General features: G+C 42.0%; 1 protein-coding gene across 6 annotated transcripts in view; it reads left to right on the forward strand.

The window, feature by feature from the left end:
- Window positions 1-531: 531 nt before the first annotated feature.
- The window catches only part of CISD1 (CDGSH iron sulfur domain 1), a 29044-nt gene continuing 13615 nt past the window's right edge, over window positions 532-15960 (forward strand). Inside the window, exons 1-3 of one of the 6 annotated variants that reach the window (XM_027771263.1) lie at window positions 532-770; window positions 11896-11990; window positions 13535-13740. In XM_027771263.1, the coding sequence (XP_027627064.1) occupies window positions 11951-11990; window positions 13535-13740 (246 nt within the window). In that variant the 5' untranslated portion in view covers window positions 532-770; window positions 11896-11950. The other 5 variants (XM_006147054.3, XM_006147056.3, XM_006147058.3 and 2 more) reach the window with 5 other exon arrangements.

A 15960-nucleotide genomic window follows, 5' to 3' on the forward strand; every position in this document is an offset into this window, starting at 1 on the left:
CTTATAAAAAATTTTGGCACTGGTGTGAATTTCAGGCTATGGAAGGTATAATTTTTTTTTTCACGTGAACACGTAGTTTGGAGAAATGAGCAGGGTTTCTTCTCTCTCCCACTCGATCTTTAGCAAGGCCGGTTCCAAGGTCCTGAGTAGGTGACTAAGTAGGTCACAGGCAGAAGGACGAGACGGATGTACAACAGAAGGGTCTGGAATGGGACTCAATAATTATAGATTCCTGGGTAACTGCCACTGGTTTCTTCTAATGATAACTGGGCCTGACCTTGCAGGTAAAATAAAGCAATAACTGAACAAGAAGATGTTGGCTAAACATCTTGGGCACCTGATTAACTCAAGTGTCCTGTAAGCACCTGTCCTTTGCCCTCATAAACCCACGCACCTGAACGACACCTAAATTCTGGCCTGGACTGCCAGTTGCCAGGCAGAGCCCCGCCCCTCCGTGTTGCGCAAACTCCGTGACTACCTCTCTCCGTCTCCTCCCCGCCTCTCCCGCCGCTGTCAAAATCCCGACTCCAGACTTCCTTGAGGCCCGGAGCCGCTCCACGCATGCTCAGCATCAGCTGGGGTCGATCACACACACGTGCTTAAGGCCCGCCGCGGCGCCTGCGCGGTAGCCGCCCGGTGTCGGTGCCCTTAGAACGCCTCTCGCACCTTGACTCCCGCTGTCCGCGCAAACCCGCCTGTGCTCGGTGTCCTGCGCACACTCCTTGCAAGCGACGGCGCCATGGGTCTGACTTCCAATTCCAGCATACGAGGTGAAGTGGGGCCTGGGAGCGGGTGAGGCGGCCTGCGCACCGGCTGCAGCGCCCGCAGCTCGTCTGAGCAGTTAACCACTCCGCTACGCGCCGGCAGGTCCGGTAACCTTGAGATGCACAAGGGCAAGCGCGGGCCCTGCTGCGGGCTCTGGGCGGGCCAGGGAAAGGAGTGAGGCCAGAGAACGGATTGATTGGTGGTGGTGCGGGCATCCCTGGCGTGGGGCCGTGCAGCATCTGCCCCTCTCTGGTCCACTTTCCCCTCACCAGCCAAACCCCGAAACCTAATCATTCCGCAGTTAGCTTTTTTTAGTTTTTCCCTAAAACGCCTCTGTTTTTCAGAGTCAAGGGCCTTGGGGGGGGGGGGGAATCTTCCTTTTCACATGTACATCAGCGTGGAACTGGATCGCCCATTTATCGCAGTTCTGAAGCGCTGCATGACTAATCACATCTGAGTTTGCAGATTTGTTTTAAACGGAAGAAACCCAATCTGAGGTCTTCAGTTTTCCCAGTTTTTTATTATGTCCCTGTCATCTGGCGCTTGTTGGCAGTAGTTCAAGAGAGAGGATTGAAAATCGAGGTGGCTGACCCTTCCTCTGGGCTTGTCCCTATAAGCGCTAGGAAACCATACTTCTGAGAAGGTCCAACTCAGATTAAGAGGATTTATTGAAGACGTTTAGTGTGGAGTTTCACTTCATAACAATGACTGGTAACTGTTAGTATAATACTGCGCCCCAGCTATGTCATGTGTTTTCTCTGCCCAGGTATAAAACACACTCCTCCAGGTTTGATAACCTGGAGCCCTAGTGAGTAAAGACTGAAGAAATTGCTCAGAAATTAATTTAAGATAGCCACGTTGATTCAGTCAGTAAATGTTGAGTATCTTGATAGTATCAGGCTTTGTAAATAAGGGATCTCTACTAACTTGAGCCCTAATTATGTAATAGCAAGATAGGTTCCATATTTTGGAGAGTTCCATTTCAGTTGACAAACATTTCCTGGCAGAGTGACAGTGATAATCTGTGACTAAAGGGGCGATTATGTACAATTATTTCAAAGGGTATTGGTCTTGATTCCTGTAAATAAAGGCATCAACAGGTGGCATGGTGCTTAAGGCACGCTGAATTCCCAGATGGTCACCCGAGACTCCGAGTGGCAAGATTCTAATATGTGTTTTTGTTTAAAATGTGGAGTCAGGTCAGCTCTGGCCATGTGGTGTGAGTCTTGGATGCTGAGGCTTCAAAAACACACCATTCACATGTGCATGTGTGCTCCAAAATCCCAAAAGACAAGAGATGGAGAAGGATTGCAGCTTGACCATTCTCCAAGGGAGAATCCCCTTTCTGTCTTTCTTTTCTCTGGCAAGCACACAGTGCCCTTAGCAAAAAATAATAATAGTAATAAACCGGAAGCATTTTATATAAATGAACACTAAGTTTTATTTAGGTTACAGGTTGTTAAAATGTGAGATAACCTATATTTAGAGTAACCTTTCCAGCCATACAGACAAGTTTTTAAGTCTAATTTAATTAGGGAATTCAGAAGTAACGTTCCCATTAGCTTGCCATTGTCTGAGGGATAATAAATCCCTTGAAGGTCATTAACTAAACCGGAAGTACTCAACTTTGTCTTGAGGAATATCTACCTTTTGCCAAAAGATTAAAGGTTGTATTGAGGACTATAGGGAAAGGCTCAAAACCTTTATAAATCGCCTTACCAACACCTTCCTCTTCAAATACAGTGGTAGGCATTGTAAGGACAGAGAATGTCCTAGAAATCTACCTTTTAATGTTTAGACCCTATAACAGTTTGGTTCCATTCTTAACTTTATTTTTCACACAGGGTCTCACTAAGTCTCCATCCCACCTCAACCTCCCAAGTAGTTATAAGTGTATGTACCCAGCCTTTAGGATGGACTGTACCCAGCTTTTAGGATGTGCTGAGAATCAAACTCTACCCTATGTGGTCTCAGCCTGCCGAGTAGCAGTGTCTGTCAGTGTGTACTACTAGGGCTGCACCTACCGTTAGGTGTTTGTTTGCTTTTAAGAGAGATTTTTGTTATAGGGGATGTGTTCTCGACAGGGAGACAGGAAGGGAGAAATTACCCGGCAGCGGGGGGATGGCCACTCCACAGTTCTCTTCTTGGGATTTTTGTGGACGCACACACCCCCAGCATGAGTTTTAACCCGACAGGTCCAGGACTTGAACCACAGTCAACTATGTGTAGTCCAGCAATGTAACCATTACACCATCGGCTGAGTCTTCGTACTGTTAGTCTTTGACTCAAACCAATTCATTTTTGGCAAGTTGAAAATCAATTTAGAACTTTTTAAAAAGAATTATTTAATTAATTAAGTAATTAATTAATATATTTACTTATTTATTTGTTACAGGTCACATGCTCTCACCAGAGAGAGAGAGAGACAGGGAGAAAGTGAGAAAGCAAGCCACCAGGTCCGGGACTCAAACCACAGTCAGCTGTGTGGGAGTCCAGCACCTCAACCAACACACAAACTGCTGGCCCCAATTTATACCTTTTAATTTGGGAGAAAATGAATGTGTCTCTTAATTAAATGAATTTATCATTTTAAAAGGTGTACAATGGTATATGACAATAGTCAGCACTATATAACTTCGAGAAGTGTGTGGGAAAATGGAAATTATAATATAAAAAAATTAAAAATATGAACTTAAAGCCAGCTAGTGGCATGTGGTTAAGGCATCTGGATCCCAAATGGCTAACTGTGTGGTTTGAGTCCTGGACCCTGCAGCCTGAAAACCGTGCAGGGCGCATGTACACACCACATACCCAAAATCCCGAGAGGAAAATAGAGAAGGGTTTGCATGTGGCCATCCGCCGTTAGGGGGATGACTTCTCACTTTCTGTCCCCCTCTCTCTTCCTTTCTCTCTCCAGCCAGTGCACGCACTCTATAGCAAAATTTTTTAGGGGACCAGCAGATGGCATAATGGTTATGTCACTGGACTCCCATATGGCCATATGTGGTTTGAGTCTCATACCAGCAGCTTGAAGTTCACACTAGGCTTGCGTGCATGCGTGCCCAAGATCCCGAGAAGAGACTGGAGGAAAAGGGATTACCATGTGACTATTTCCCCTGGGGTGTTATTTCTCACTTTCTGGCTCTCTGGCAAGCGCACGCACCCTATAGCAAAAATCTGTCTTAAAAAAATGGTTTTTAAATGAACTTATGTCTCAACCTAAGTTCCATCAAATTCAAGACACTTTCGTAAGTGGTGATACCAGCCATTTAGTCCATCCCTAAAGACCTGAGGGTTCTGGAAATTTAACTGTCAGTACAGTCTTTTTTACATTATTAACTAAAGTAAAACAGGTGCCCTTTAAAGATTTTTTTTTTTAGATTAAGAAACAAAAAGAAGAAACCAAATCAGGACTTTACAGAGGAGGTCGAATGGTTTCCCATTAAAACTCTTGCAAAATTGTTCTTGCTTGATGAGAGAAATGAGTAGGGACATTAATTATCATGGTGGCAAAGGACTCTGATGAAGCTTTCTTGAGCGTTTTTCTGCTAAAGAGCCAACTAACTTTCTCAAAACAGTTTCATAATAAGCAGGTAGTACCATTCTTTGGCTCTTTGGAAAGTCAAGGAGCAAAATGCCTTGAGCATTCCCAAAACAACTGTTTCCTATTAACTTTGCTCTTTTTTTTTGGGGGGGGGAGGTTTTTGCTATAGGGCTCGTGCACTCGCCAGACAGACAGAGAGAGACAGACAGAAAGCGAGAAATCACCCCCCAGGGGGGATGGTCACGCCGCAATCCTTTCTCCTCCATTCTCCTCTCGGGATCTTGGGCATGCACGCACACGCACCCGGCATGAGTTTTTTAAGCCACCAGGTCCGGGATGTGAACCACGGTCGACTACGTGGGAGTCCAGCGACATAGCCATTACACTAACTGCTGGTTCCCCTATTAACTTTGCTCTTGACCACCATACTTCTGCTTTGACTAGACCCCTTTCAACTCTTGGTGACCATTGCTGTGATTGTGCTTTGTCTTCAGCATTGTTCTAGTAAAGTCATGTTTCATCTGTTACAATTCAAAAAAGTGCTTAGTGTCTTAACAGCAATTGTTTAAAATATCCACTGAGAGTGCTGCTCTTATCTGCAGCTGATCTGGATACAACAGTGTGGCACCCATCTAGCAGAATGCTCACTCCACTTCTACTTTTTCAGTCAAAGTTATATAAACTGGAGAACCAGCAGGTGACTTGGTGGTTAAGGCACTGGACACTCCCATGGCTGACCATGATTTGAGTCCCAGACCTAGTGGCTGGCTGGCTCACTCTCTCTCTCTCTCTCTCTCTCTCTCTTTTTCCCCCCGTCTATCTCTGTCTGTGTGTGTGTTTCTCTCTGGTCAGATTAAAATGAATGAATAAATAAAATTAAATAACTCTTTAAAAAGTTAAGCTAAACTGATTGGCTATTGTTTCTCCTGTTAATTGTAAGTTCTCTTCAGTTAGGGCATGAACAAGATTAATTTTTTCCTCACAAGTTGCAGATAGTTTGCTGCTATGGATGTCATCTTCAACATCATCTCCTCCCTTGTTAAAATATGTCCCCGTTTGTAAGCTACTGACTTATTTGGGGCCTCCTTTTTTTTTTTTTTCTAAGGATCATTTTATTTAACTTTATTTATTTTAATTTGACCAGAGAGAGAAAGTAGGCTGTCATGTCTGGGACTCAAACCGCAGCTAGTCCTGTGGGAGTCCAGTGCCCTTAACCACCACGCCACCTGCTGGCCCCATGGGACATTGTCCTCTTAAACTTTTTGTAAACCATTAATGGTTTCACCATTCTTCTGCCCAAGCTTCACCAACATTTTGATGCTTGTTCTTCAATTTTATCAGAATTTATGTTACTCTGATAGGAACTCTTATCCTTCATAATGCCTCAAACTAGATACAGTTCAAACTACTATGATAAGTTAATACGTGTTTATTTATTTATTTAAAGATTTATTGAACTTTGGGACCAGCAGTTGGCGTAATGGCTATGTCGCTAAACTCCCATGTAGTCCGCGGTTCGAGTCCCGGACCCAGTGGCTTAAGTTCACGCAGGGCACATGTGCATGCATGCCCAAGATCCCAAGAGGAGAATGGAAGAGAAGGGATTGTGGCGTGGCCATCCCCCTAGGGGCGGTGATTTCTCGCTTTCTATCTCTGTCTCTCTCCGTCTTTCTGGTGAGCACATGCACCCTATAGCAAAAACCTCTCCAAAGAAAAAGATTAATTTTATTTGTTTTTATTTATTTATTTATTTCAATTTGACCAGTGAAAGACAGAGGGAAAGTGAGGAAGCAAGCCACCACATCTGGGACTCAAACCACAGTCAGCCATGTGGAAGTCCAGCTCCCCACCACCTGCCAGCCCAATTCATGTTTATTTTAATGCAAAAGAAACTTTGAAATCCATGCAGAGTTTTTTCATAATGCACAATTTTCATGACATTCTTGAAGATCACTTTTATTTTAAATAAAAATAAAAGAGTGTTTGTATGTATGCAGAATTCTTATATTTAGAAGAAATACAAGGAAAGGTTTAGAAAATAAGAATTAATGGTAAACTGGCCAGAACTTGAATCAGGGAGAGTCAACAAAAGGAGTGATTGGAATTGAAACCTGTTAAAAGATCCTGGTCAGTGAGATGACTGATGGCTCTTGGTATCAGTTTAGTGGATGAGACCATTAGTTTATTATAGTTTAGCACTAAATGGTGGCCACAGTGTCCACTTCCTAATCTTATTATTCCTCTTCATACTAAATAGATGACCTTTCTGAACAGCCTCCTACAATCAGTACCTTCAAAACTCGAGTCTGCTTTCAATCCTTAACCTTTTCTCCTTCGTTTGCAATGAAGATTAACTCTGAGGCCATTCTCTCTTCCTGATGCTATTTTCTTCTGTTTCTTTAAACTCTTGCCTCACCTATACTGTTCCTTTAAAATCTTTTTTTTTTTTTTTTTTTAGAGTTTCTTTTTTTTTGCTATAGGCCACATGCACTTGCTAGAGAGAGAGAGACAGAAATCGAGAAAATCACCCCATGGGAAGGGGACGATGGCCGCAAGGCAATCCTTTCTCCATTCTCCTTTTGGGATTTTGGGCATGCACGCACACATGCCCAGCATGAGTTTTTTGGGTTTTATTTTGTTTTGTTTTGGAGAGATTTTTGCTATAGGGCACTAGGGCACGTGCGCTCGCCAGACAGAGACAGAAAGTGAGAAATCACCCCCCAGGGGGGATGGTCACGCCGCAATCCCTTCTCCTCCATTCTCCTCTCGGGATCTTGGACACATACACACACGCGCCCAGCGTGAGTTTAAGCCACTGGGACTCAAAGTGCGGTCAACTACGGGGAAGTCCAGCAACATAGCCATTACGCTAACTGCTGGTCCCGCCCAGCATGAGTTTTAAGCCCCAGAATCTGGGGCTCAAACTGTGGTCGACTATGTGGGAATCCAGTGACATAACCATTATGCCATCTGCTGGTTCCCCTTTTAAATCTTTAAGCCTCTCATAAGAATTTTCTTCTCTTCAGGGTGACTCCTAAGTCACTTATCTTTTCTTAAAACAGGCCAAGTCCAGTGCAGGTGGCGTAGCAGTTACATTGCTGGGCTCCTACATGGCTGACCGCAGTTTAAGTCCCTGACCCGGTAACCTGAAAGTCATGCTAAGTGTGTGTGCGAGCATGCCCAAGATCCTGGGAGGGAAATGGAGAAGAGATTGTGACATGGCCATCCGTCATGAGTAATATCTCACTCTCTCTCACTGTCTGCTTTGTCAGTCTCTGATGAGCACATGCACCCTAAGGCAAAAACCTAAAAAAAAAAAGAAAGGCCAAGTAAAGCAAATATTTTTAAAGCCTTTTTTTGAAGTTACTTATTTCATTTCATTTATTATTATTATTATTCAGTTTGACCAGAGAGAGAGAGGGAGAATGAGAAAGCAAGCCACTAGGTCTGGGACTCGAACCATGGTCACCCATGTGGGAATCCAACATCCTAACCACCATGCCACCTGCCATATCCTTTAAAGTCTTCTTGGTCTTCTCCTCAAGTTACCATTACCTTTTTTTTTTTTTCCTCTTGGCTAGAGAGTTCATGTGCTCTCCAAAGAGACAGACAAAGAAGGAAGGAAAAAGCGACCTTTTTTTTTTTTTTTCCTCTTGGCTAGAGAGTACTTGTGCTCTCCAAAGAGACAGACAAAGACGGAAGGAAAAAGCGACGCCCAATGAAAACGGCCACACTGTAGTCATTCACCTTTTTTCTCCCACTTTCAGGATTTGGGGCATACATGCACCAGGTGTGTTTCTCAAGCAGTCAGGTCCAGGACTCAAACCACATTATTGGTCATTTGGGATCTGGCTACCTTAATCATCAGGTTTTTGTACTTTGCTTCATCCTCAAGTTATACAATAGGGATTTGTCTGTACATCTTGTATTTTGTTAGTCACCCCAAACTCTGACCACTACAATACATATAACTAAGACTACATTAATAAATTCTTAATCCCTGGGGACCAGCAGGTGCCAAAACGGTTACGTCTCTAGACTCCCACATAGTCAGTCACAGTTCGAGTCCCAGACCCGGTAGCTTTAACTCACACCATGCACGTGTGCATGTGTACCCAAAATCCCGAGAGTAGAATAGAGGAGACAGGATTACAGCGTGGCCATCCCTCCTTGGGGATGATTTCTCGCTTTCTGTCTCTCTGTCTCTCTCTCTCTAGCAAACACACACATCCTATAGCAAAAAAAAAAAAAAAAATCCTCTAAAAAATTGTATTCTCTTTTATATTTTTGTGTATTTTATTGAAGTCAGTTCATAATTTTCTAATTCATTTAACCTCAACATAGGAAAGTACTGTTTTGGTTCAGGAAACTTACTGAGTCATTTAAAGTAACTATTTAATGGGGTTTTGTCTGAGAAGAATATGAAGATCATACTAAGAACAAAAGTGATAGCTCCTATAGGTTATAAAAACAATGAATAAATAATAGGGGGTGGGATTTCGAATTACAGCTAAAACAGGATTGACCATCAGTTGATACTTGTTGGAGCTAGGTGAGCTAAATGGAAGGTCATTGTAATATTCCTTGTGTATGTCTGAAATGTTCCGTAATAAAGTTTTTATTTTTATTTTTTAATCTCAGCAAGTCAATTCCATGCTCAATCCAGTAGATTAAGAGATGAGGCTAGCAGGTTGCTGTGGTTAATGCTCTGGACTCCCATAAGGTGGTTCAGGTCCCAAACCTAGAAACTCACTTTCCCACTCTCTGTTAAGTGCACATGCCCTATAGCAAATTAAATAATAATAACAAATGATCTTTTTTTAAAGAGCTATTTTATTTAACCTTTGTTTGTTTGTTTTTAAACTTGACCAGAGAGGGACAGAGTGAAAGAGAGGGAAAGTGAGAAAGCAAGCCACCAGCTCCAGGACTCGAACCATGGTCAGCCATGTGGGAGTCTAGCACCATTACCCACATGCTATCTGTTGGTCCCAGTAAAATAATTCTTTAGAAACAGGAAAAGAAAGTGGGCAGAGATAAGGCATTTAGTGGAAGAGCAGTGCCGTAAGGACAGTGCCATGGTAGGATGGACAGATGAAATTGGAAGTTCAAATTAGTTACCCCTTGTTACTTTCTACTCAGCTAACGTGAACACCACGTATAGGCTATGCCTTGATGAAAAAAACACCATGTATAGGCCATCCCTGGAGAAAAAATCATCACCTGGCACACCACAAATTGGGGAACATCTGAGGGCGGGAACAGTTTAAACAAGGCTCCCCTCCCCCTCTCCTTCTAGAAGAGGAACATTCTGATTCCATGGCAGTTGCCAGAGGGCAGGAGAGAACAGTTTGGGGCAGAAAAGGGGCAAAAGAAAAGGAAATGTGAGATTTTTCAAATTAAAGCAAAATAGTCCTTACGGTAAAGAATCCAAGGAATGGGAAAACAAGGGTATGGGATTTGGAAGCAACGTTACGGTTTATTCACCTTGGAATAATTTTAAGAGCAAAACTGGTTACACAATAGTAGGCTTAGGGAAGAGTAAGAAAGTGGGGGATTCTTTGCAAATGTTACTTTTCTCTGTATGTTGGTTCTTAAGCGGTATTTGTAGGAAGAGTTGAGTAGGGTGGAGTTTGATCTAAGGACGGAATAACTGTTCCTTGAGAAATGTCTATAGGAAAGGGAAGTGGGGATAAACCAGAAGAGGCAAAAATAATGGTGAGGATTTCTCTGGACCTTAAGTCTGAACCAGTGTCTGAAAGGTGCCAACTGAAATATCTTTAAAATTTATGTTTTAGTATAAATTCTCTTATTGGCTCTGAGATTACAGTGGATTTTGGGGAATTTTTTGTTTGTGATTGTGGCTATTCTTAATAGGCATGTACCCCAAGGACTGACTGTTGCTTGGATTTTATCCTGTTTACTTTTTCGGGTCTTCAGTTCTTTTCTTATTCTAGTTGTTAGTTTGAGTCTGTCACCATTTTTGTTTATCTCTGTTTACTATCATTTTCTTTCTTTTCCCTGGAATTGCCAGTGGTATCCACAGCTTTTTGCCAGATAAGACTGATTCAGGCTACAATAATGAAATGAAAAAATAGCAACATTTTTCATACTTCTGGGAACTCTGAAATTTGTCCCTAATAAGATTAGAGAATTAGAATTTAGACAAAGAAGAAAATTTTTCCTTAAGACCTTATCTAGCTCTGTAATTTTGAAAAACTTGTTTTTGGAGCATTTACGAACCTGTTTCCCCAGCACACTTATACGGCACTGTAATGTTTGCATAGGATCATAAGTGACCCTGACTAAGGGCTAGGGTCACAGAGTGCATGCCATGATTCCACATTGACTTTTTTTTTTTAAGTCACCATATGAATTCAGTTGGTAGCATAAAAAAAGAAATAGGGACTATAATGACCAGGAGAGATTTTTGACCTTTGGTGCTTCGTGTAGAGATTCATACAAAAATTCTTTTTTATATCATGAGACAAATGAACGCTAGCCAATTATAGTTTTTGGATTTCAGTACTTTTTGCAGTATATAGGCACCGTTGAAACAAATATGTTAGGAAGTATTTCATAATTCACCTAAGGTATAACTAAGATGAACAATATTTAGCAAATTGTAAGATTAGCAATATTTGGGGAGTTGCATTCTTTTAGTCTCTCATGACATTGCCCACTTTTATGGTTTATACTGAAGACACCACGCAGCAAGCATTATTGAGCATATGCCATGCAAATCGTGTCTTAGCCTATTCTGTGCTAGGTACATTCGCTATCCAGAGTGGCTATTAGCTAAGAAACAGATCACTGTCACTTCTGACACAGAGAATATTTTCTCAAATAAGTTCCATGCTAACTAATGCATTAGGAAGGAAGATCCTGAATCAGGCTAGAAATGACAGCAAAGTTGTAGCCTGCTTGGAATGACCCACAGGGTAAACCGAGGAGCAATACGAAATTCCAAGACAGACATACACAAAGTATTTTAGAAACATTATCCTCTGAAGAAGCCAAAGGTTTGTGTCATCAGATGACTTATTGGCGTGTTTTCTCACGTCGTGCAGCATCTGGCAAGGACAAACCACTAACGTGTATTGTAGAGGCTTGGAGGGAGGAGGACTAGTAATGTGGTAAGGAGAACAACCTAAATTACATTGTGAAGCCAACTACTACTGTGGTTGAAAATAGAATCCGAGGAACGTTTGATTAAAACCTCATTTTTTCAACAAGAGAAGACCAAAACGAAGTGTGAGGATGTCATTCCTTTCCGTTCAAGTTGTGTAAGAGTCAACTCCAATTTGATGTAAGGCAGGCACTATTAGGTATGGCCATTGATCACGTGAGGGAAGTGAGAAATTGAACACAGTAGCTCAAATAAGCCATACAGTTCATTATATTTTGTGTATTTTTATTTGGTCTTGGAATGTGTATGTGCGTGTTTCTTTTATTTTTGTACTTATCTCTCTAGGGCTTTCTTTGATAGTCTGGGAACTTATTTCAAACACTGTGAAGATCTGACTCAGGAAGTGCTGGGAAGCAGTCCAGTGTGTTTATCCTGACCCCTGTTCAACTTCTTCCTACAGCCCGCTCCATGCTGGGAATAGACAACTCTCCTCTGAGGCTGAGGCTAACCAGATTATGCAGAACTTTCTTCTCTCCAACCTTGCCTGGAGCTGGGGTAGTTGTTAAGCACTTGGGGTTCTGAGGACGCCTTAAAAAGCTGCACACAAAGAATAAATAGATGGCCTGTTAGTTAAACAAATCTTTTATCATTACTAGTATTATTATTATTAGAAAGTGAAATAGTGTCATTAAATATTAAAATGAAATTTGTAATGAGTTAAGATAATCACCCACTGTAGATAATAGAAATTTAGAATTTATTAAATGAAGAAGTAACATATTAGATTAATCATGTTTTCGAAGCAATATGAAATGAGTACATTCTGACTTTTATTTTAATAAAACACACCAGGGTATTTTAGCATTAGAATGGTTTTTAGTTGCCTTTTTTTGTTTTTTCTTTAGATACCCATTCTGTTTGTAGTTATGCCTTTAGAATAACTAATAAAGGCTGGCTCTGTGTTACAACAGTAATGCCCTGCTCAAGAGAAGCCAGAACCCACATAGCGATCGCTGTTTGAATCCCCAGCCCAGTCGCCTGAAACGCACTAGGCATTTTTCAGATGCACACGATCCAGTGGGCTAGAAGACAGGGATTGCAATGTGACCAGATGCTGTGGAGGTGCTTGGGTTTTTTTCTCTCTCTCACGTATGTGTGTGCACTTTATCATAAATAAAGAAAAAAAAATTAATCACTGAAGGACCTTGCTCTTTGAATTCTGATGAGTCATTGTGTTAACATAATCATCTTCTGATTTTTTTTCTTGTTTATAATATGAATTTGTATGTTTCTGTTTTATTTTGGTTTGTTTTTAATTTGCCAGAGGGCACATACTCTTGCCAGAAAAAGAGACATACAAAGAGGGAGGGAAAGTGAGAAAGCACCTCCCATGGGGGATGGTCACATTGCAGTCTCTTCTACATTTCTAATCTCCTTTCAGGAATTTGGGCAGGCACACACATGCACTTGGCATATTTCTCAATCTGTTGGGTCCCTGACTTGTACCTCACAGTCAGCGATGCCGGATCCAGCTGCCTTAACCACCAGGCCATAGATTTCTCTCTTCTGTTTTGTTTTTCTTTTTTTAATTATTTTTTAATTTATTATTATATTATTTATTATTGTTGTTTATAATTTGCTATAGAGCATGTGGGCTCACCAGAGAAAGACAGAGAGAGAGGGAAAGTGAGAAAGCAAGCCACCAGGCCCGGGATTTGAACCATGAGCAGCCATGTAGGAGTCCAGCACCTTAACCACCCTGCCACCTGCTGGACCCTCCCTCTTCTATCTTAATAGAAAATGCACACTTCCCTCAGTGAGGACTGGGGGAAATCACAACAAAAGACACCACCCTGCCACCTGCTGGACCCTCCCTCTTGTATCTTAATAGAAAATGCACACTTAGCTCAGTAAGGACTAGGGGAAATCACAACAAAAGACTATTTATTGCACCAGTGTGTGCTGTTCCTTGTGTTAACATGAAAAACTTTAGGCTGTTGGAATGCTTAGTACTCAAAAACTGAATTTCCCAAACATGTTAGATTATTAGTTTCTATGTTGATTTGGATAATAATTCTTGTTTTCTTTCCCTGCTCTAGTTGAATGGATCGCAGCAGTTACCATTGCCGCTGGGACAGCAGCAATTGGTTATCTAGCTTACAGAAGATTTTACGTTAAAGATCATCGCAGTAAATCTATGGTAAACCTTCACATCCAGAAAGACAACCCCAAGGTAGTACATGCTTTCGACATGGAAGATTTGGGAGACAAAGCTGTGTACTGCCGTTGTTGGAGGTCCAAAAAGGTGAGGGAAACAAGTCTTTCAGACAGTCTTTAAGCTTCTGTCAAACTCGTATTAACAGCTATTATTAAGATATCCTAGGACTAGCAGATGGCATATTGATTACATCACTAGACTTCCACGTGATCAAATGCAGTTCAAGTCCTGGATGTGGCAGCTTAAAATTCACACCAGGCGGACCAGCAGTTAGTGTAATGGCTATATCACTGGACTCCCATGTAGTTGACCATGGTTCGCATCCCAGACCCGGTGGCTTAAACTCATGCCAGGCGCGTGTGCGTGCATGCCCAAGATCCTGAGAGGAGAATGGAGGAGAAGGGATTGCGGTGAGGCCATCCCCCCTGGGGGGGGATATCTTGCTTTCTGTCTCTGTCTGTCTGGCGAGCGCATGCGCCCTATAGCAAAAACCTCTCCAAAAAAACAAAACACACAGGAAAATTCACACTGGGCATGTGTGCGTTGTGCCCAAAATCCTGAGAGGAGACAGAAGGAGAAGGGATTGCAGCATGGCCAATCCCCCCACGGGGGGTGGGGAGGGGGTGATTTCTTCCCTTCTGTCTGTCTCTCTCTATCTCTCCAGTGAAGTGCACATGCCCTGTAGCCAAAAAAAAAAGAGAGAGAGAGAGAGAAAGAGAGATATCCCTTCTTGGGGCCAGCAGGTGATATGATGGTTAAGGTGCTGGACTCCCACATGACTGACAACAGCTCGAGTCCTGGATTTGGCAGCTTGCTTTCTTACTCATCGTCTCTTCTGTCTCTCTGTCTCTCTCTGGTCTAATTGAATAATAATAATAAAGTAAATTGTTCAAAAAAAATTTTTTTGAAGAAATATAGCAGACTGTATGTGCTGCCACTATTAGCATTTAAATAAATTCATTTAGGGACCAGGAGTTGGCGTAATAAATGACTGTGTCTCTGGACTCCCATGTAATCGACCGCAGTTTGAGTCCTGGACCCAGTGGCTTGAAACTCACGCTGGGCACATGTGCGTGCGTGCCCAAGATCCTGAGAGGAGAATAGAGGAGAAGGGATGGTGGCATGACCATCCCCCCCTTTGGTGGTGATTTCTCACTTTCTGTCTCTCTCTCTCTTTCCAGTGAGCACACATACCCTATAACAAAAACCTCTTCAAATAAATAAATAAATGGATTTCAAACATTAACACTAAAAGTCCCTCCAAAAATTAACAAGAAAAATTATTTATCTTTTTTCTGAAAGCACATTATGTTGGGATCTCTTTTTTTTTTTTTTTAAGAATTAATTTTTTATTTATTCATGTATTTATTTTACTTTGACCAGAGAGAGAGAAGGAAAGTGAGAAAGCAAGCTACCAGGTCCAGGACTTGAATTGTGGTCGGCCATGTGGGAGTGTCCAGCTCCTTAACCACCAGGCCAACTGCTGGCCCCTGTTAGGACCTCTTTTCACAATGAAAAATTATTTTCATAAATCACATATCACAAACATGGAAGAAGCCACATACTAGGTACTAGAAAGTATTTTATTAATAACCCCTTTTGGGGGCCAGCAGGTGGAGTGGTGGTTAAGGGCGTTAGTTTCCTACATGGCCAACCGTGGTCCGGGTCTCAAACCTGGTGGTTTGCTTTCTTGCTTTCCCTTTCTCTCTGTTTCAATCTGGTCAAATTAAAAAATAATGATAACAAAGGGAATTAAATAATTCTTTAAAAAAATAAAAATAGGGGCCGGCAGGTGGCATGGTGGTTGAGGGTGCTAGACTCCCACGTGGCCAACCATGGTTCCAGTCTTGGACCTGATGGCTTTCTCTCTCTCTATCTATCTATCTATCTTTATCACTCTGTCTCTCTCTGGTCAAGTTAAACAAATAAATAAAATTATATAGAATAATTATTTTGAAAAAAGAAAGAAAAGAAAAATAATCCCTTTCTCCCAACATGATTGATGTTGTGCATACAATCCAATGATATAGTGCTTAGATAATGTCATTGTATCTGAAAACTGATCCATATATGGAATATGAACCAAAAATTAATAGGCTCTTGGGACCGGCAGGTGGGTTAAGGCACTAGACTCCCACACGACTGACCGCAGTTCAAGTCCCCAACTTGAGAGCTCAAAAATCACACCAAGGCATATATACATGCATGCCCAAAATCCCAAGAGGAAAATTGAGGAGAAGGGATTGTGGCATGGCCATTTCCCCAGGGGGTGATTTCTTACTTTCTCTCTCTCTCTCTCTCCCCTGT

The sequence above is a fragment of the Tupaia chinensis genome, unplaced genomic scaffold (assembly GCF_000334495.1).
Source record: "Tupaia chinensis unplaced genomic scaffold, TupChi_1.0 Scaffold000199_1, whole genome shotgun sequence".
In the NCBI taxonomy this organism is placed as follows: domain Eukaryota; kingdom Metazoa; phylum Chordata; class Mammalia; order Scandentia; family Tupaiidae; genus Tupaia; species Tupaia belangeri.